At 42.6% G+C, this 21,508-nt stretch overlaps 1 protein-coding gene across 1 annotated transcript; it reads left to right on the forward strand.

Moving 5' to 3' along the window:
* Positions 1-5,441: 5,441 nt before the first annotated feature.
* On the forward strand, positions 5,442-21,072 carry LOC127585800 (histone H3-like centromeric protein A). Its single transcript, XM_052043498.1, has 6 exons — positions 5,442-5,612; positions 8,357-8,548; positions 9,790-9,982; positions 11,040-11,158; positions 12,681-12,758; positions 18,385-21,072. The coding sequence occupies exons 1-6, from the start codon at positions 5,442-5,444 to the stop codon at positions 18,517-18,519; spliced, it is 888 nt and encodes a 295-aa protein (XP_051899458.1). The 3' UTR covers positions 18,520-21,072.
* The last annotated feature ends 436 nt before the right edge of the window (positions 21,073-21,508 follow it).

Genomic DNA, 21,508 nt, shown 5'->3' on the forward strand with positions numbered 1-21,508 from the left:
ATGACATCATTGTTGGTCAGTGGAAGGGATATCCCAGAACTTATTTCTAACATCAGCTACTATCAGGAAAAGGGAACCTTATCGAGTTGAAAATCCAAATACACTGTACTCACTGCGAAGGGTTAGAAAATATTTTTATGACTGTTGGTATATTGATGCAGCTTGTACAAAGCACATTGTAGCAAATACTCCTAATGAGTGAGATCTAGTAATTGAGCTAGCAGGTTGGCAGTACAAATAATAAACAGCCCACTGGCCTGTACCCTTGAAGATAACATGGTCACAGGATTGCTCTAGTCTTTGTTGTAAATTCCATGGTGATTAGGGGCTTGGGTCAGTGTAAAGATACATCAAGCAAGATAATAGAGATATGGAGGAGAGACTTAATTGACCAGTTGTGTCCAGATCGGCAGGCTATTACATAATTGTTTCTCAGGCTATTAAATAGCTGCAGGTTGGAAAGAGATAAAATAAGCTATAAGTTTGTTCACAAAAACAACTAAACTCTGCCAGATGAAGTGTGACTATTGATGTTTTGTAGGGTGCAGTAGTGATTGATTAAGTTAGCAAAGGATTATTTTATGATCAGGCAGTGATGGGGGTAGGCAGGGGTCTCGTATATGGTTGATTGAGGTGATAACCAAAATCTCTACATTGGTCAAGAAATGCTCATTTCTGATTTTGTAATCAGTCACATGTACCTATGCTGAGGGTATGATAATCACCACACAAGTTGTAATTTTGAAATCATCTTGGAACTCTGTAACTTGGTGCCTTCCTTTCTTATGCTGAAATGAATTGAATCTCGACTGATGTTGGTGCAGAGGGTAACTGAATTCCCCCTAAACATTAGTTCCCCTTCATCCATTCTGTTGGTTAGGTCGTCAAAGAAACTAAAATTAAACACAATTTTCCTTTAAATTATGTTGTCACTGACAAACTGTGTCATGAACTTCTGAGTATTGTACCATTTCCTCCTTGAAGTTGTGCTGAAAAAGCAGAAGACAAGGTCGAGGTGAAGTGGAGTAAGGAGTTAACTGTCAGATTCCTGGAAGCTCACCATCATGCTTATGAACTGAATGGTGGAGTTCTACAAAGCACTCTCCAGTTTCTTTTTGGCTTCCCCATTGTACAGGCTCTGGAGAGGGATGGGTACATTCTCTGCTGGTTGCTGTGTAGCCAACACCTGAGACTGCCAGCAGAATCTGAATTGGGTCATTAGTGAGAGAAGGTGGCATCCATCATTCAGGACTCTCACCATCTGGGACATGCCCTCTTCTCATTACTACCATCAGGAAGGAGGTAGAGTAGCCTGAAGACCCACACTCAATGTTTCAGGAGCAGTTTTTTCACCTCCACCATCAGATTTCTGAACAGTCCATGAACCCATGAACTCTACCTCATTATTCCTCTTTTGCACTATTTATACTTTGGTAACTTATAATACATTTTACGTCTTGCACTGTACTGCTGCTACAAAACAACAAATTTTTTGATATTGTGTAATTGGGTGGCGCTGGGCCGGAAGGGCCTGTTACTGTGGCTGTATAAATAAAGTTTTAAAGTTCACTTCTGGTGGGATTTGAACAATGAGGTCAGATCCTTAGCTCAGGCCTCTGGCCCATCTTCCTGTAGAATAATCACCATAATCCCAATGACGGATGACCATGCACAAGATAAAGAAATAAGTCTGGCAAACTGCTGAGAAAGTCTTCTGGTGGTTGGTAATTAAACATAGCAAGGAACCCATCTAAACTCGATTCAATTTCCAGGGATTGTTGGATGAGTGAAGTTCATGCTGACACATATTGGCTTAGCGATGGAACCTCTGTTACCTCCCCAAAATGTCTGATGAGATTCTTGGGGGAAAAAAAATAGCTGTGTGAAGAGTTACTTCCTTTTCAGCTGACAGCTTTCAGTGTCAGATGGGTTTCTTCAAGAAAATAACCAGTATCCTGCTAGCCTTTTAGCTATAAGAATAAAAAATCTCATAGGAACCTCTGGTGTGAATGGGAAGTACAGAATGTGCATGGTATATAGATCTTACAGTTGATGTTCACAGAGCCAATGACTTTCCAAAACAACAGCAAATTTCAGTTGAATAACGCACTATGAGGATAGGCCACACCAATCTACAGTGGCCTTAATGTCCTTTCTAAAATAATTATGCTCCAAATTAAGACACTGGCTCAACCGGTGTTTTATAAATACCTAATGCATGCTGCTTTTGTACTTGTTGCCTGCACTTTATAAAGCCAGACATCCCGCCTGCTGCTTTAATAACTTTCTTAACCTATTCTCTTACCTTACAGAGAAACACAAGAGATTGAAGAGACCGGTAGAGCCCTTGTATTACGGCTGGGATACAGGGTCTCAACCGGAAACTTCCACTAACCGTTTGCCTCCACAGATGCTGCCTGACATGCTGAGTTCTTCCAGCAGCTTGGTAGTGGCTTCTGTTACCTTACAGGATTTGTCTGTGTTCACCCTCTACAAACTTTGAAATTATTGAAATTGCATTGAGATTGTTTGTAAAATGTATTTTGTTGAGTAAATTCTGGTGCAACTGACTTGTGATGACGTTGTGACATAACCTTCCCGTTGCCATGTCAATGACTATGAATAAGGCAAAATATTTGTTTGTCACTGCAATTGTAACAACTCCCAATGCCACAGTGACAGAATATGACATACTTGCAGCTGGAAAGGTAATAAATATCCAAGGGCTCAATGACGGAGCTGATTGATGTTGTTCCTAAAACCATTGACCCAAGGAAAGTGTGAGCTGGACTAGTTTTTGAGCAGTGAGTTTGGGGTTGTTGTGGAAATCTGTGGGTGAGCCCACCATGTCTGTGCCAGCTGGACTATCCAGCTCTTGGCCCATTGCCTCGTAAGTTGGGACATACCAAGCATTCATCTGAGCACATTTTAAATAAGGTGCATTTTTCTGCTTCCACCACACATTCAGGCAGCAAGTTCCATAGCCCAACACCCAATGGGTGAAGAGACTTCCTGATACCTTCAATATGTTTCAAGCTCAGCTCAAGGGCTTGATACTCACTTTCAATAGGGACAGTTAAAATGGAAGTTTGGGGTTGAGAGGAATCTTTTCCTGCCCTAAGTTGACTGGAGGGTCCTCTTTAAATTTGTGACCTTAATCTGGGTAGGGGTGGTGGTAGGGGGTCAGCCTTGCCTGCCCCCCAGTCGTCACCAGACAGGAAGAGGAGTCAAAACCAGAAGACACCCAGTAAAGTAAGTTCATTGAGGTTCTCAAAATCACAGAGGGGTTTAATGGAGTGTTGTGCTGCCTGACAGGGTGGTGGAAGCAGATTGAAATGAAACCTTCTGAATTGATTTGGATAAATACATTATAAAGTAAAAGTCAAGAAAGCTGGCATGGACAAAGATGTCCAAATGGGATCTTTCTGTGTTTCACTGTGACAATTCAGTTTGATAGTCATTTTCTTTGTAACATCTGGAAATGTAGGTTGTGGGGCAGAATTCCTTGTTTCTGAGAGGAAAATCCATTCCGTGAGCCGTGCTCCATGTGAGATATCTGAAGTCCACCATGCTCTGTCATTGACAAAAGCAGCTCAGATCTGGTGAAATGTCTGAGATGCTTTGTGTGGTACAAGTTGATAAGGAAGGATTGTGACAGGTGACTTTAAACCTCCCGGTCTAACTCCCAATTTCAGCCTCAGATTTAGCCACACCACCAGTGGCAGTCGTGCTTTAAGCAACCTGGCTCTTAAAGTTCTGGAATTCACTCCCTAAACTTCTCAGTCTTTCGAGCCCTATTACATCTTTTCAATCTCTCCTTTGTGACCAAAGTTCTGTCCTGATATCTCCTGTGGCTTGGGTCATATTTTGACCAGCTCATATAAAACGTTTGGTTTTCAGTAGTTTCTTGAAAGGAGGACTGAGAGGAGACTAAATTTCTACAGTGCACTGATGATATATTCCCTGAGCAATCCTCCTCTGTCCCTTTAATCCTGTGATGGATTAAATGCCTTGCATTGTCTGTACTTTATTCTGAACACTTTGATTCTCTGTATAGGTAACTTTTGTTGTTTGGGGGACTGAAGGAAAATTGGTGAAAATAAGATGGAACTTAAATGCCATGCCCTGTTGCTATAGGCCTGTTACATTGCACTCCCATTTCCCAGAAGGCTGAAGGAAAAGAGTAAAAAACTGGATAATCTCTGCCGTGTCGGACTCTGACTTTTAATTAGGGGTAAAGGGCAACCATTCAACAGTACGAGTAGAGAGTAGTACTATCACTGGCCTCACCTCTTGTCAATCAAATACTCTTGTACTCTATTGGTTCAGTCCTGGCCTTGTTTTTACCATTTGCAATTAGATGAACCAGACATTGAGCATAACAGACTTTGCAATGAATCAACTATAAAACAAGCCCCTCCTCATGTTAATATGTGCTGGATAATCTTGGTACTTTCTGGATTGTAGTGAATAGTTTGGTATCATTGTTCAATAAAAAAAAGAGTCCTGTGGAGCAGGTTAAAGCTTTCCTGAAGCAAAGACCATTCAGCCTACAGACTGCAACTCCAATTGACATGAGCAGAGCCCTGCAACATTAGATGTGTGTTTGTTATCTGGAGCCTGTGTGGGGCCTATTATTGACATGTACACCTGAACTTAGGATACAAGGAAATTTTTATATAAAAATACATAAATGTAACTTATTTTTCTAAATCGAACTTTGCAAGTACACTATGTGCAGAATCTAGTCCTCTGGAACTCAGCTTCATACTTTTCATGATTGTCACAACTAACAAAGTAGTCTTGAAATGTAATTACTGTTGTGTCAGAAATGCAGCAGCCAATCTGCATACAACAATCTTCATAAAAAGGAATGGGATAAATGACTAGATAATATTTGGGCTAAGGAATACATTTTGGCCAGTTTATCGCTTCCTTCCTCTTTGAAATACTGAGCATGTGATCTTTTACATCCAGCATGAGAGTGGCACCTCAGTTGCACTGAATGTCAGCCCGGATTCTATGCTCAAGACCATGGAATGGGAATTGAACCTATAACATAGTAATACAGAAGGTGGGAGGGCCATGGTTTTACCCAGCGTTTCCCAGCTTCCTTGAGTTTAGAAAAGTGGCTGCATAATGCTTTAATCATTCATGCCCAAGGCTGTTCATTACTACCCATTGTTCCTGTGATTGGTCTCCTCTGCTTCTCCCTACTTTAGTGCAAAGCTCTCCGAGACAGCTCAGGCGTGAGGTGACACACCAATGCAGAGTTAATGTCCACCTTTTTATTTTTAATATTACAGCCTAAAACAATGAGACAAGCAAAGAGGAAGTCACAGTTACCAAGGGAGCTGTCACTAAGGTCACTTCCAGCCAGGACATCAATGCCGGTGTGGCGTCTCCCTCTTAGAAGCTCATTAGTGAATCCTCAGCCGCAGATGCGAGGGCTGCTGGTGAGGGCCCTGCCTGGAAAGCCGCTGATGTCGGCCAAGTGGCTGCAGGAGGAGCCTGAGGCTGAAGACAGAGCAGACACAGCCACATTCCAAAGTGGAGAAGAGGCTGCTTGGAAGGACTTTGCCAGCAAAAGTAGCAAGGAAAGTGGCTGCAAGGTGTTTTTGCCAAAATAGTTCACTACCAAGGAGGAGAGCAATGGTGAGGAATGTCAGGCAGGAGCCATCAGTGCCAGCGCGGAGATCACCAGCCAGTATAAATCTACTATTTGCATCCTAAAATAGCATATTGCAACAAAGCAAATTTGACCCAATAATTCTAATTGTTATTGCAGAGGAATAAATGCTTAGAATATGCAAAAGCTGCATGGTATACTAATTTAACTAAGCATATTATTAACATTAAAATTGTCACCAGTATCAAAATCTTGGGGTCACTACTGACTAGAAATGCAAGAGTGTCAAGCAGCATAAATACTATAGAGCCAGGATATCATCTAAAAAGTATCTTATTCCAGATTCCTCTAAACTATTCTACCATTGTAAGCCACAGGTTAGGTGTGTGATGGAATACTCTCCACTTGCCTGGATGAGTGCAAATCAAGCAACATTTAAAGAGTTTGATACCATCCAGAACATAGCAACACATTTGATTAGCTTGACACATCATGGTTCCAGTGTGTGCCATCTACATAATGCATTGCAGTTACTCAGCAAGGATAAACCAACAACACAACAATAACAACTTCTATTTTCATAGTAAAACACCCGAGGAACTTCACATAAGTTTTGTTATATATGTTATAGCAGGTAACCAAATTCTTTGTAAAAGAACACAGGCAGGAATTCCAAAAAAGAGGCCTTTGGAGCTGAAATATGTTTAAGAGGTAAGAACTGGAAGAGTACGGATGTCTTTAAAGACATTGGGGCGGGAGAAGGTTGGAGAGATAGAGAGAAGGCAAGTGCTATGGAAGGCTTTGAAAAAAAGGGATGTTTAATTTAACCAGGAGCAAATAAAAGTCAGGGAGCATGCAGAGTGGGTGAATGGGACCCAGAGCTGCTGTTACAAATAGCTTCAAGTTTATAGAGGATAAGACAAAGCAGTAAATGAAATTGATTGCCGGAATTCTAAAATAAAAACAGAAAATGCTGGAAATACTCAGGTCAGGCAACATCTGTGGAAAAAGAAACAATTAATGTTTCAGGTCAGGGAAATGTTAATCATTTCTCTATTATTAGGTAAGCTGTTACATAACCTACTGCGTATTTCCAACATTTTCTGTTTTTATAGGACAAAGGAGGTTGACCAGAAGTGTAAATAGAATTCAGAGATCACAAAGGCAGGGCAGATTTGGGTGAAATTACAGAAAAAAAGTTTTGGAGCTAGTTTTCCAGTTCAAAGCTCATGTCCTAATGAAAGGTAACATGGAACACAAGTGGAACATTATGATCTATTCTAGTCATCAGTTTTGGGAAGGATGCAAAGATCCTAGAGAGGATGCAGAAGACATTTCCTAGAATGGATTCAGAGATACAAGGTGATATTGGAGAAGCCTAGAGCAAAGAAAAGCAACAAGAGATCTGATTGAAGGTGTACAAGATAATGTATCTAGATGGGATAAATAGATGCAGGTGTTTGTGGATGGTTCCAGGACCCAGAGCACCAATTTAAAGTGACAAACAGAAGGCAGAAGCTAAGAGGAAAGATATTGTTAAAACACAGTAGTGATGATTTAACTTATTGTAAACCAGCTGAAATAAGCAAGTTAGTGCAGTTCTGTCCTCAAATACCCAACTGGTTAAGTCATTGACCTTACAGAATATCCAGTCCTCTTTTTCCCACATCTTTACCACTAATAAACCAATCATTCATGGCTCCCCCAGACTACTGTATGTTTTGAATGTCACTAATTTACCTAATTTAGCACCTAATTTAGGTGCAGATGGTATTTTTTTCCCCAACACTGGTGTAGGATTATGCACAGTTTGTCATATTTGCAGCCTTGCTTTCCAGAGATCTGGTTATCCTCTCCCTCATTACCACCCATTCCGCATTTGAAGTGCTCCTTAACACTTTTAAGGCCAATGATTTAAATAGGGGCAGTGTCATTACTCCTCTGTTCAGGTACCTGTGAGGGATGTCTATTGTGATTCATCATTCCCAGTCTATCTGCAGGCTGTCACCATTCACTGTGTCGTCCATAGCCTACGTGATTGTTGATACCTCGGTTCTAGCCTCATTCTAATGAACTGACCAAAGATATCCGAGTGGACATTCTGAAACAGTAAAGAAAGTGCTGCACTGTCAGAGGGACTGGAGAAAGGAAGAGCGCTGCACCATCAGAGGGCAGTTCTGAGGATGGGCGGCATTGTCCGAGAGGCGATACTGAGGGAGAGCTGCATGGTCGGAGGGGCAAGGCTGAGGGAAAACCACTCCAGCGGGAAGATAACATCAAGAAAGTATGTCCAGTATGAGGAAGAATTGCACGGAGAGATAATGAGAGTACTGAGCACTCTCCCAGAGGCGAGGCATCGCTGCGGGTGTGCCAGAACATCTGGGAGGCAGTGCTGAGGAAACATCTCATCACCATTGAGGGAGTGCCGCACTATGGGCGGGCCAGTACTGAGGGAGCGCCAGGAAAGGGGCTGCACCGTCGGAGGGGCAGTACTGAGGGAGCGCCCTTATGTTGAAGGGGGCAACCCTGAAGACGAGACTTTCAATCAACTCAAAACTCCTTCGGCGTATCATTGGCCGATTCGTCTGCCAATTATGCGACTGCCAACTAATTGGGAGAATGTTCAGGCCCTCCACCGAAGGATCCCGCCTCTTCTCCTGCCAATCGCGCAGTCTCCACGGTAACGAGCCCGAAGCCCGTCCTCTTATTGCCTGACGCGGTTGTCAGTCCTGCGGAGGGGCGCGGCTCCTCCTCGCACCGTTAGCGTCATCAGTACGTTTCAACCGTCTGCTGGGAGGTTGCCCGGGAGACGCTCGAGCCGCATTATTTGAATCTGGCAGGGCGGGCGGATCGCGCGCGGGGGGCGGGGTCACGGTCACGGGCCCGGCTGGTGGAAGGGATCGGACGGCGGTGACGCCGGTGAGAGAACGGTGGGCGCGGGCAAGGGTGGTAAGTGAGGGTGCGGGGGCCAGGAGTGGGGAGAGGGGGGTGAGATGAGACTTCTTTATCAGTCACATGTGCATCGAAACACACAGTGAAATGCAGCCTTGCATGGGGACGAACGGTAGTGGGGGAGCGTGGGTGAAGGGCTGTGCAGAGGGAGGTGGCGGTCCCCCGAATGTAGTCTGTGGGGGTGGGAAGTGGTGATGGGATGTAGCCCGTGGTGGGTGGCTGGTGGTCTGAGCACTGGAGGAGTTGGGTGTGGGTATGGTCAGTGAGATTGGGCATGGTGAGTAGCCCAGATGGAGGGGTTCATGGGACAGTCTGGTGTGCAGAGTGTGGGTACAGTGTTGGGAGCAGTGGGCACACTGGCATTTGGAAGGAGTTGGGTGAGGTTATAAGGAATGGGCATGATGTGACATGGTATTGGTGGTTATGAGGATAATTGGTAGTATAAGGAAGAATCATGGCTGCAGGGTGGCATCTAGGAGAAGGCCGTGGGCTGAGATGTGGAGGGGTAGGGATTTGGATTAGGATGCTACCTGGCCTGCTGAGTGTTTTCAAAGTCAATTTTTTGTTGTCATATGTACACGTACATTTACGCACAGGTGCAATAAAAAACTTACTTGCAGCATCACAGACAAATAGCATCATATAAGCAGCATTCACAAGAACAACCTAAATTAAACATAAATTATACACAATTTTTACAGAAAGAAACAATTTGAACAAAAAAAGTCCATTTTAGTGCAAAGTGGTCATGGTGTTGCTAAACTGCAGTGATTAGAGAATTTTTCAGCATTTTCTTTTTTATTTGGGGGAGGGTTCAGGGAAAGGTGGTGGGGCAGATGATGAAATGGCACTGGGTAGAGGTAATTGACTGGGAGTGCTGTTCATTGGATTTGGGATGCATTGTCACTAGAGGAGGGTTCATGCGGGATAACTGCCAGGGTGGCCTTTCAGAGGAATGATTTAAATGAGGCCCATTCTGTTCTCAGGTGACTGGATAAATTGAGAGGCAACTGTTTGAAGAAGAGTAGGTGCCGTCTTCCTGGTGTTCTTAACCAATGCTTACCCCCAAGCCCATCACTTTAAGAGCACCTCTCATTTGTCAAAACATTGCAAACCTTTCTTTAAAAATACTTCATTTACAGTTAATATTTTAATATGACACTATGTAAATGGCATTATTGGTTTGATTTATCACATTTAAACCCCAGGTGGCACCAATAATGAGTGAGAGACCTCATGGAGCAGCCAGGCGGAGGGGCCCAGCACCCAAGCGAAGATCACCATTGAGAGCATCACCTGCAAGGTCACCACAAAGAGAGCCGAGGTCACCAAGGGTTCCTCGAAGGCCAGAAGAGCGGAGTCCCCGTGGGAGACTGCCAGTTAGTCCCAGAGCCAGACAAAGTAAGAGAATTTCAGTCCTGTTGTTTCTTTTGTATCTCCCTGCGCTATCTTTCTCTTATTTAACCTTTCTTTCTCAGTTGAGTGACTGATAATGCCACTTCCAAATGCAATTCATTAATAGGAGCAAACCGTTACTAAATGAATAATGCTGCGCCTTGGATGTAATTTTGTGGGACAATGGACAGTCAAAAGCATCAACAAATTGACCTTCTCCAGTATTTCATCGACAGTATAAAGCAGGTCACTTCTTTTTTTTCCTTCAGAACCTACTAGTAGGGTAGCAGACTGTGATATACCAATGTCCAGGCACATTTTTTAAAATTAATCTTAATTATACTGGGGTAATACCTGTTGCACAAGGCATATCATTCTGTGGTAGAAATGAGACAGAGCACTGTTTTAAGCATGCTGCAACATCATGTTCAAAATCAGGAATGAGTAATTTGCTAAGATTTGGCAAGCTGTCATTGGTGACTGGAGATTTCAGGAGTTGGTTTTGGACTTGGGTACAGGGAGTACAGTTTTGAAATTGCAGCACCCTGTCATGAAAGTAGGATAGGAACAAACCAGGCGATGCAGATAGACTAGTAATGGAGAAAAAGACTGGAAAAGTGTTTTTTAGGTGAATGCAGGAATGGAGTCAACTGGGGAAATCTTGCTAAAGTTTACAGGATCCATGTCTTTGTATAGAAACTGAATTGATTGGCCCTAACTGAAAGGGGAATCATTTAAAGAAAAGTCTGAAGTGGGGATTGTACCCCTGAGAGCAACAGAGGATTAATAGATGCATTCAAAATGGAGAACAAATTGTGAAAACCTTTAAGATCCAGGGCCATGCCCTTTGGATCTCTGCGGCCTCTTTCTCCCCTCTCTGTCCCCACCATGTATTACCTCCATCCCTGCAAACAGCACACTGCACCTTACACTCTCATCGAAGAGCACACATCATCCTCGCACCTGGGGGCAGGTACAATGGTTTGTGCTCAGTCATATTGGGTTATTAAAATGCAGGCTTGCTGCTTACTATCACTGTAAAACTAAGAATGTCTGTTTGTAGGACCTCCAGCGCCTGCCTTGCGTAGGAGGTTCCGCCCAGGCACCAGGGCCTTGATGCAGATACGCAAATATCAAAAGTCGACGGATTTGCTGATAAGGAAGCTGCCGTTCAGCAGAGTGGTGAGTTGTGATAAGGGCTGGTGACCAATAGCAAAAATGCTGAATGGTAACTAGAAACAAAAGTGCTCTTTGCAGATTATTTGGTATTTTTGTCAGCAATATGGATGGACTGTCAGAATTCAGCTCTAGCAGATATAGCTGCTTGGTATTGGGATCGCAATATTACAATTTCTATGTGACAAGGATTATAAGTCAGTTATGGAAAGCAAAATTGGGTTGCTAGAGAATTGGGAGAAGAACAGTATCTGTTGTTCAAATAAAGTGGCTTACCACCTTCTCAAGAACAATTAGGAATGGGCAGTAAATGCTAGCCTTGAGGTTTCAGTGTGTTCGGCTAGCTTACAAAACAGACTATTTGTGGGATCCAGGGTTCTGTAAATTGGGCAGAAATTGTTTCATCAGTACAAACCAGGTAGAGCACTGTCTGATTTTGGGTAGTATATTTTAAGAAGTGGACAGATACAAAAGGGATTGAGTACGTGATTGAGATAATCATGTACTAGAAGCCCCTTCCAGTACAATCATTTTTTTGTGATGGCAGAGCTATTCGTAGTTAACACTGATGGCTATTTTATAGAGTCTTACAGCGTGGAAACAGGTCATATAGCCACCGAGTGCATACTGACCACCAAGCACCCAGGTACACTAATCCTATGCTAATCACATTGTATTCTCCCTACAGTCCCATCAACTCCCCTCAGTTTCTACCACTCATCTACACACTAGGGATATGTTACAATGGCCAATTAGCCTACGAGCCACGTGTTTGGGAATGTGGGAGGAAACTGGAGCACCTGGGAGGTACCCACATGCTCATGCTCAACACAGTCAGCACAGAAGTCCAGGTCAAAGCTGGGTTGCTGGAGCTGTCAGGCACAAGCTGTTTCACTGTGCCACTCTATGTTGGATCATGGAGTATCAAGGGCTGCAGAATCAAACCGATATTTAGAAATGGATGCAAAATAATAACTTGAAAGGTGGGAGACTCAGAGGATGGAATTTAGTAAAAGGCTGGTTCAGACACTGCGGGCACCATGGGTTGACCATCTGTTCAATCGAAAAACCTAAAGCTAAAACATAAACCTATTCATTGAGTCAAGAGGAAAGTAATTATTACGTAGGTGTTTCCTTGTTTCGTGAAAGAGTTGTGTTCTTGGAAAAGATTCCATTAAACAAAATTTTGTGAATTGAAAATGCTGGGGAAAATTCACTGTGGGTATTTAGGTACAGTACATTTCTATGGGTTTTGAGTGCATACTGTTTCTTATACTGAACAATGGATTTTTAAATCAAAGGCACATATTCCAAAGACTCAATGGTATTGTGTTGAAAATTTGTCACATGTTTGTTAGTTGAGGAATGCCTATAGAAGGACTGAGTGTGAACAGTAAACATTTATCCTATAGGTGTTTAATATAAGCATTGATTCTGCTGGGTGACACTCAGAGAAGTGAGATGAATAGAGTTAGCATGAGCACTCAATGAAGACTGCTAACCATTTTCTGGGGCTTATTCTTTTCAGGTTCGTGAAGTGGCTTCTCGGTTTACAAGAGGTGTAGATTTCAGATGGCAAGCAAATGCTTTATTAGCACTGCAGGAGGTAAGAAGTGAGTTACCAGAGAGGAAGCTTCTCTTGCCAGCTTCTTAATATAGTGTTCTGTTTTTCTTTATAATTCACCTCAGATGGCTTGCTAAAAAATTAGCAGTCTTGGAGATGTTATAGCAATGCTTGGAAATATAATGGGTGGGACTACACAAACACAAGAGGAAGTCTTAAAACCAGAGTTGGAGAATGGGAATTGGAGTCCATCAGTGTAAGTACTGTCACGAACCAGCAACAAAAGAAACACACTGAGCATGATTTAGTGTTAAAAACTATTTTATTAATTACTACTTATGATAATACGTAAAATAAAAGTAAAAATGTTAGTATGTTAGAATTCAAAAATGTTAAACCTCGAACGTTAACCCCAAAACTAAACTCATCGTGTGTGTGTGTGACAAAGTCCCAAACTCCCAGTTCCGGAATGGTTCTTAAAGTTCAGTTCCGCAAGCCATAAGGTGAAACATGAGCAAGGGCTTCTTCAACAACCACCGTTGTCTGAAGATAAGACGTAGATGTAGAGAACATAGGGAGAGTAAATACGAAATCCAAATGTTCCACGATGGAACCCCAAACGACACTTCAGTGTTTACTCGGTAGTGACTTCCTCACCCCGAAAAGCATCTGAATCGTGGTCGTCCACACAAATACCTGTTTCCTTCTACAGGTCATCAACAAAGTGAACTCCACTGGATTACTTCCAACTTCCATACATGGATTTCAGTCGCAAACACAGTTATTGTTTCTCATCCATCGATAGAGAAAACAAGCAGGCTGGTGTCTCTCTCCCTTCTCTCTCTCCTTCTTCTTACTTCTTCAACAACGTCATTACGTCCTTTATCTTCTATTGACGTAAGCACGCCCCACACACACATACACACACACTCTCTATCTTAAAGGGACTTTCACTGAGTCCGTAACAGTACTCAAAGGTGAATGAGGATGAAAGGCAATTTGGAACTCTGGAAGGGGTTGGGTAGTGGCTGGTGAGGCAGGGAAAATAAATTCAACAGCACTCATTCCCATTTGTTTGTGATGTTCCTCAGAAGCAGATCTGGTGCAAGAGGTCTTGGCAGTTCTACCTTTCTCATAACCAGTAGTAGGAATGGGGCCAGAAATCTGTTTTTTCAGCAGCAAGCTTTCTGTCCTAGGGATTGGTTGGGTCAGTTCTTTCCACAAGCCAAAGTAGGCATGACATGCTGAATAGCTTCTGTGCTGTAGACAGTAGAAATCTTTATATAATAAAAGTACATCAATTGGATCTGTTTAACCAGATTTCCCTTGTGCTGTGCTGCCCTGCCCAACTAAGCAGCAAAATCCCAGTGTAATTTATCCAACTCCTTTAGGGTAGATGATAGGAAACTTTTTCTCCATAGCAGAGTTGTCTATAACTAGAAGGCATAGGTTTATGGTAAAGTGTAAAACATTTGGAGGGGATTAGAGGAATTTTTTTTCTACCCAGAGGGTAGTTGGATCCTGAAAATGTTGCTCGAAGGAGTGGTGGAGGCAGGTACTCTCTCAATGTTGAAGAAGGAACCGGATGAGTACTTCAATTGCCAAGGAATAAGACAAAGTGCTGGTAACTGGGTGTAGCTTGGATGTGTACTTGATGAACTAATGGGCTGTTTCTGTGCTGTATGACTCTGACACTTTCCTCCATCCCTGGGTACATTACATAAATTTATTGGATGCCTTTATGCAAATGACACATCTGCAGAAGATTTGCACTTCAGTGAAGAGCAGGGCAAGTTGGCAGCCTGAGGTCGTCCTCCCAGCTTGCTGCCTGTCTCAATCCCTACGCTGGCAATCTGCAGGGGTGCAGCCCCTGGGGCTTGCTACAGTCCAGCACTTATGGCAACAGACTTTGAGAGTCACAGCTTAGAGTCATAGAGTTATACAGCACAAATAGACCCTTTGGCCCAACTTGTTCATGCCGACCAAGTTGTCTACATGAGCTAGTCCTATTTCCCTGTGTTTGGCCAATGTCCTTCTAAACCTTTCCTATCCAGGTACCTGTTTCTGTCTTTTATATGTTGTAATTGTACCTGCCTCTACCACTTCCTCGGGCAGCTTGTTCCATATTCCCACCATCCCTGGGAAAAAGATTGTGTCCATTTACTTATCATTGCCCCTAATGACTTTATAAACCTCTCTATAAGGTCACCCCTCAGCCTCCTACGTCCTAAGGAAAAAAGTCCCAACTATCCAGTCTGTCCTTGTAGCTCAAGCCCTGCAGTCTTGGTAACATCCTTGTGAATCTTTCCTGCACCCGTTCCAGCTTAATGACATCTTTCCTGTACCCAGGTGACCGGAACTGCACACAGTATTCCAAGTGCAGTCTCACCAACATCTTTTACATCTCTAAACCTGACAACCAGACTCTTGTATTCAGTGCCCTGACCAATGAAGATAAGTGTGCCAAATGCTGCCTTCACTATCCTGTCTACCCATGTCTTCACTTTCAGGAAACTGTACCTGTACTCCTAGGTTCCTCTGTTCTATAACACTTTTCCAGGGCCCTACCATTTACTGTGCAAGTCCTGCTTTGGTTTAATTGACCATAGTGCAACACATCGCACTTGTCTGAGTTAAATTAATTTGGTATTTGGCCCACTTCCCAAGTTGGTCCAGATCCCCATGTAAACTTGGCTAACACTTTTAACTGTACATTACACCATCAATTTTGGTGTCATCTGCGAAGTTACCACAGATGACCCAGCACTAATCCCTGTAGCACATCACTAATCACAGGCCTCCAGTCTGGAAAAACAACCCTCCTCCACCAAGCCAATTTTCATCCAGTTGGTGAGATCACTATGGATTTCATGTGATCTAACCTTGCAGACCAGACTACCATTTGGGATCTTGCCAAGGGCCATGTAGACAATATCCACAACTCTGTCTTCATCAATCCTCTTGGTCACCTCTTCATAAAAACTCAATTAAATTTGTGAGACACAATTTGCCACCACAAGGCCATGCTAACTATCTCTAATCAGTCCTTGACTTTCCAAATGCTGGTAGATCCTGTCCCTTAGAATCCCCTCCAGTGACCTCACCACCACTGATGTTAGGCTCACTGGCCTGTAGTTCTCTGGCTTGTTCTTGCTGCCTTTCTTGAATAAAGGCACAAAATGAGCTACCCTCTTCCAGTACCTCATCCATGGCTAAGGAAGATACAAATTTATCTGCTAGATCTCCTGAAATTTCTTCCCTAGCTTCCCACAATGTCCTAGGATGCACTTGGTCAGGCCCCTGAGATTTGTCCACCTTAATATGCTTTAAGCTTCATGCGTCACTAGCGAATAGTTGTGGAACTAAATCACTGCCGCCCTCGCTTCACACCATCACCCATTCCAAACCCTAGACTTTCCGGTTCTCCTCTCCTCTCCTCCTACAGTTTTCACCTGCCCATCATCCCTCCCTTATCTGGTTCCACCTATTACCTTCTTCACTTATCAGATTCCTTATCTGCAGCCTCGTGTTCCCATTTATCACCTTCCAGCCTTTTTGTCTCAACTGCCAACGCCCCCCACCGCACCCCCAGCTCCATGTTCCCCTTTTCTCTCTTTCCTTGTCTACCAGCTGCTGTCTCCTGATTCCACCCTCCCCTACCTGATTCCACCCTTCCCCCTCACCCACCTGGCTCCATCTGCCCATTATCTCTCACCTGGCCTGCCAGCCCCTGTGTTCACCCCTTCCTCTCACCTCTTTATTCTGGTTATTCCCCTCTACGCAGTCCTGATGCAGGGCCTCAACCCGAAATGTCATCTATCTCTTTGCCTCCACAAAGGCTGCTTGCCCCTCTGAGTTCTTCCTGCAGTTTGTTTTTGTCTCAGATCACTCCTCCTTTCTCCATGGCAGCTGGATTGACAATTGACTTAAGAAGTCATCTAGGTCCCTTGCATTTCAGAGGTGGAAGATGCTGAGTTGGTGTAGTTTCATAGGTTAGGGGAACAAGCAGTCTTTCAAACTGGAGATAGTGTAATACTGATAATGGACAGTATAGGGCACTGTTGGACTATTGTGTTTACTGGTTTGGTGATGCCCCCTCCCTTATTTCTATATTAAAGTCTTTCTAAAAGTAGCTGAACTCTGGCAGAAGGTTAGCCTTGAACACTGTAGGCTCCCAAATTAAGCAAATATCTGCCAATTATGATTTCCTAAAAAGTACAGGTTGTTAGAAACAATGCAGAGCCGCATATATCTGCGATCATGAGAGGTATTGAATTTAAATGTAGCTAAACTTGCTGTTTCCACCAACTTCTATTAACACTACTGTCCTTTGGGATTAAAATGCCGCCAGAAAATCCCACTTGTCTTTTTGCTGCGCTTATGATTTAACAAATTTTATTGAATGCTTTCATCAATTAGCTGTTTATTAAAACAAAGTTCCTGAAGAAACCTCCATAACTACATCTGTGAGTAGGCAACCCTCAGGATCAATATTTGCAGTAAAATTGACATAAAAGAAGCCACTTTTTTAAAAAAAATACCAACCACAAGTTTGGCAAAAAATGGAATGTGAAAACTGGAAGAGGTTGTTCTATAACCTGCTGTAATTGTGGTTAATCTGTGGCTTTACTCCAGGTCCTACCTATTCCCTAGTTCCATTGATACCCTTTTGGTTAAGAAAAATCTATCAACTAATGACAAAACCACCTTGGGTTGCTATTTGCAGATGACAATCCCAAATCTCTCCCATCCTCTGCATGTTGAAGTGTTTCTGAATGTCAGACCAGAAGCCTGGCTCAAACTTTTAGAAGTAAGGAACAAGGTTCTAAGAAAGGGTTGGTGACCTGAAATATTGACTGGTTTCTCTTTCCATAGATGCTGCTTGACTGGCTAAGTTCTTCCAGCATTCCTGTGTTTGTTTCTAATTCTTAGTCTCTGCATCAGCCTTGGATTCCCAAATGGCAGAAGTAGTTCATCACCACTTTCTTTACCAGTTGCCTTTTAATATCTGAGTGTTTTTTAAAAAGGACAGGTTGTCCAGTCATTATCACATTTCCTGACTCAAAGGTCTGAAATTACATTCATTAACACTTTGACCCTCCCTTCTCTTCTCAGATTCTCAAAACTGTGACTAAGATTTTGGTTGTCTGTCCTGATATCTTTTAATCTGGCTTGATGTCAGATTTTGTCACAAATCTGCTATTATCTAGATTTATTATACACTTCAAATAAATGTAACTGTTGTGGAAGCTCTGTGCAAATTGTGGAATGCATCTGTTGATTATTGATCAGGCATCAGTGTTGTTGTTCAGTGTCCCAGCACCTTTATGGAGCACAAGTTTCTTTTGAGTTGGAATTGAGTCAGTCAGAAATCATCATTCATTCAACCAGTACCTATTCCAATCTGAAACTGGGAGTCCCCTTCCCAATATAAATAGCAACCTCAGAGCATGGAATATTTTCTGAACCCAGAAGTGATCAGTGTAAAAAAAAAGACAAAACAGAAAAAAATTATGCAGCAGTGATTGTACTTCAAGAAATTTCTTGTGGGTAAAACATATTAGGATGTTTCAAGGTCGTGAAGGGCATTGTAATAACCTCCATTCTTTTGCTGCTTTCCTTAATTCCCATTGTAATTCAGGGATTTGTTCTTGGTCCTGTTCTACAGGCAGCGGAGGCGTTTCTGGTGCTGCTCCTGGAGGATGCCTACCTCTGCACCCTGCATGCCAAGCGAGTCACCCTGTTTCCCAAGGACGTACAGCTGGCCCGAAAAATAAGGGGAATTCAGGCAGGTTTGGGTTAACACAGCAGAACCAAGTGTTTAGGTCAGTTCTGCTATGTTCCCCTCCCTCCTTTGTGCACCTGTGCCAAAAAAAACTTTCCTCACTTCCAATAAGGAGACAGGACTATTTACCAGAGAGTGGGATATGGGAAATGTGCTCTGCCACTTCATTCCTGGGCCTCATGGTGACTCTCAGGTGATGCATCATTGTGGCATGCCCATATTGCCTCCTCTCTCGAATAGATGCTCAGTCATTTTAAGCCATTTTTTATTTTAGTTGTGCCACAATGCTCTCCAATTGGAAGACGTCAGCAACTGATGTCACTGAGCATAGTAGCTGTTCTTCAGTGCAGCTGGCCAGGATTTCTTGGCCTCCACCCCCACTTCCCCCCCCACACACCTCAAACCTAGCCAAGCTTACTGGTCTGAGAAGTGCTTGTGGAACATACGTTGATTATTGATCAGGCTGTGCTTGATCGGACAGGAGTATCCTGCCCCAGCACTTGTATCTTAATCTCATCCTTTCCTGAGCACAAGCTTCACTGAGATAAGTTAACACACATTTGACCATTGCCTATTTCAATATGAAACTGGGAATCTCTGTCCAATATAAATGGTAAGCATGGAGTATTTGGTGAATGTAAATATGGTTGGTGGAAAAAAAAATCTCCTTTTAAGGAGGTGGCAGGGAGATTTGTACAACCTTCTTTTCATCATCACTGAGCTGCAGTAAGTCTCCCACCCCAAAGAATGAATTTGCCTACCAGGGGAGGGGAACAAAACAATTCTGTCCCTATCTTGTCAGTTTTCCAGTGAAGGTTGTGCATTTGTGCAGAGGATGGGATTATCTAATGCCAATCGCCAGCTAGAAGGGTGATTTGGTATTAAATAATGTAAATTTAATTTTGACTGTTCTGTCACTAGTAGGTACAGCCAGCAAGAGAGCAGCTATAGGGAGATCTTGGCCAATGAACACATTGTGCTTGCACTCCCTGAACTTTTCTTGAGCTTTGAGAGCTGGTTTTAACTGCTGTTCCTTTACCTTTAGTATGCAATAGATTTTACTTTTTTTTAATGTACTTTTTATGATGGTTAAGTTTCTACACTTTTGCAGGCAGAAGAATAGCCCCATTGGTAATCTGGGGACTTGTATTGATACTCCCTTCCCTGGCACCTTCATGGTGGGGCCTGAGTAGCTGAAGGTTGAGACCATGACCCCACCCTAACGCATGTTCCCCTAACATCTTACAACCCTCTACCTTTCTCTGTGTCCTCTGGTTGTCATTCCCAGGTGGCTATAACTCTTTGGGAATAAAGGGGACATTTGGATAAAGCCAAACCATCAGCAGAGACAGTGAGATATTAATCATTTTGTAGGCTGTTTTGAAGGATGTTGGTGGGAAACCCTCCCTCTGTTATTCTGCTGTCGGTTAACTTTAATGCTAACATATCACTGAAATAAAAAGTCCCAAATTAAGTGATTTTAAATATTAGCTTCATCTGTGTTTCTCTGTAGTTATTGTTTTAAATCACTCATCTGACTTTTAAAAATAATTTAAAATATATTTTGCAAACATTTCTTACCGACTTTTCTAAACCAACTCTGAAGAAACTTTCCTCCAACTGGTCAAAAAGTTGCCACATTTTCAGTCAACCAGAAATCGGTTTGTCCTAAATTTTGACCCAACCCCATTGCCTGATGACTCCATGAATGGTATGGTAAATTTCAGGAAAAACTAAAGGCATAATGTAATTGCTTGTTATGTAACTAAGTAGAATTGCCAGACACTGAGATGGAAAAGATTGCTTTTAATGTCCAAATGCTGTTTCCTTCAGTGCCAGGAGGTATGGACTACCTCATTCAATGTGTGTGTGAGGGAGAGAGCTATGTATTTTTACCTGTTCAGATTTTTTTAAATTGTGGTCCATTTAAAACGATTGTTATTAAGTATTTTCCTCCTGTGCCATCAGTACCCTATTGTCAGTTCTGATGCACTTTGCTTGTTAGTCGCACATAAATCTTATTATGCAAAGCTCCAAACTTTCCAAAAACACTTTGTGTATAGACCTTTTGGCCCATCATACATATGTTGGCTCTTTGAAAGATTATCTCAATATCCTGCCTTTAGCCTGCAGCTTTTCAAATGTACCTGTTGAGCATAAATCTTGTACATCACCCACAGGGACCCCATACAAGTATCCCAGTTAATAGTGCTCCAATTTGTGTTACACTATAGAATTCCCCCCTCTATCCCTGGAAAGTATAAAGCTGACTGGCTGGGTCAGGAAGGTGCAAAAAAACAGTCACAAGTTTTGAAGGGCATTGCTCCATGTGTTACTTCACTACCTGTATAAAGCACAGGTATTGTAGCTGAGATCATGCTTATTTCAGGTTACCAGCGCTTCCATGTATTAAGAGAAGTGGAATACTTTGGAGCATGTTTCAAAGATTTGGGAGTTGTAAATAGAGTTTAAATAAAAATCTTGATAATTAAGATGCAGAAAAAAATGTGCTTGTATTTTCTTACTGCAAAATGCAATAAAATAAAGGTTTGAGTATTGGGTCAATTTTGTAAAAACCTGTCTTAAGATTTCTTTGAACCAGGGATGTGGGGTATTTGACTGGGTTATGATCATGAATGATGTGTGGGCTGTGCAGTGGTAGCATACCGTATGATTATTTTACAAACTTTACAAAGTCTTTGCTGGTAGATATGTCCTTATTAATATCCTACACATGGTTAACAATTTACATAAGGAATGGGAATTTGAGCAGGCCATTTGGTATTTCAAGCCTGTCATTCATTGTCTTTTTTTTTCAATTATCACTTGAGACAGACAAACAGGTTTCGGTAGTACTTTAGGTAATGTATCAGGCACCCAGGGCTCACATGACAGGGAGGGGTTAATTTTAATTTTGGGTGGACAATGTAATGCTGACAACATGCACAGCAGACTCCATTGTATATCTTTGCTGGGGAAAATAGGCTAAGATGTGTTTTAGAAGTTG

Source organism: Pristis pectinata, chromosome 34 (genome assembly GCF_009764475.1).
Source record: "Pristis pectinata isolate sPriPec2 chromosome 34, sPriPec2.1.pri, whole genome shotgun sequence".
NCBI classification, from domain to species: domain Eukaryota; kingdom Metazoa; phylum Chordata; class Chondrichthyes; order Rhinopristiformes; family Pristidae; genus Pristis; species Pristis pectinata.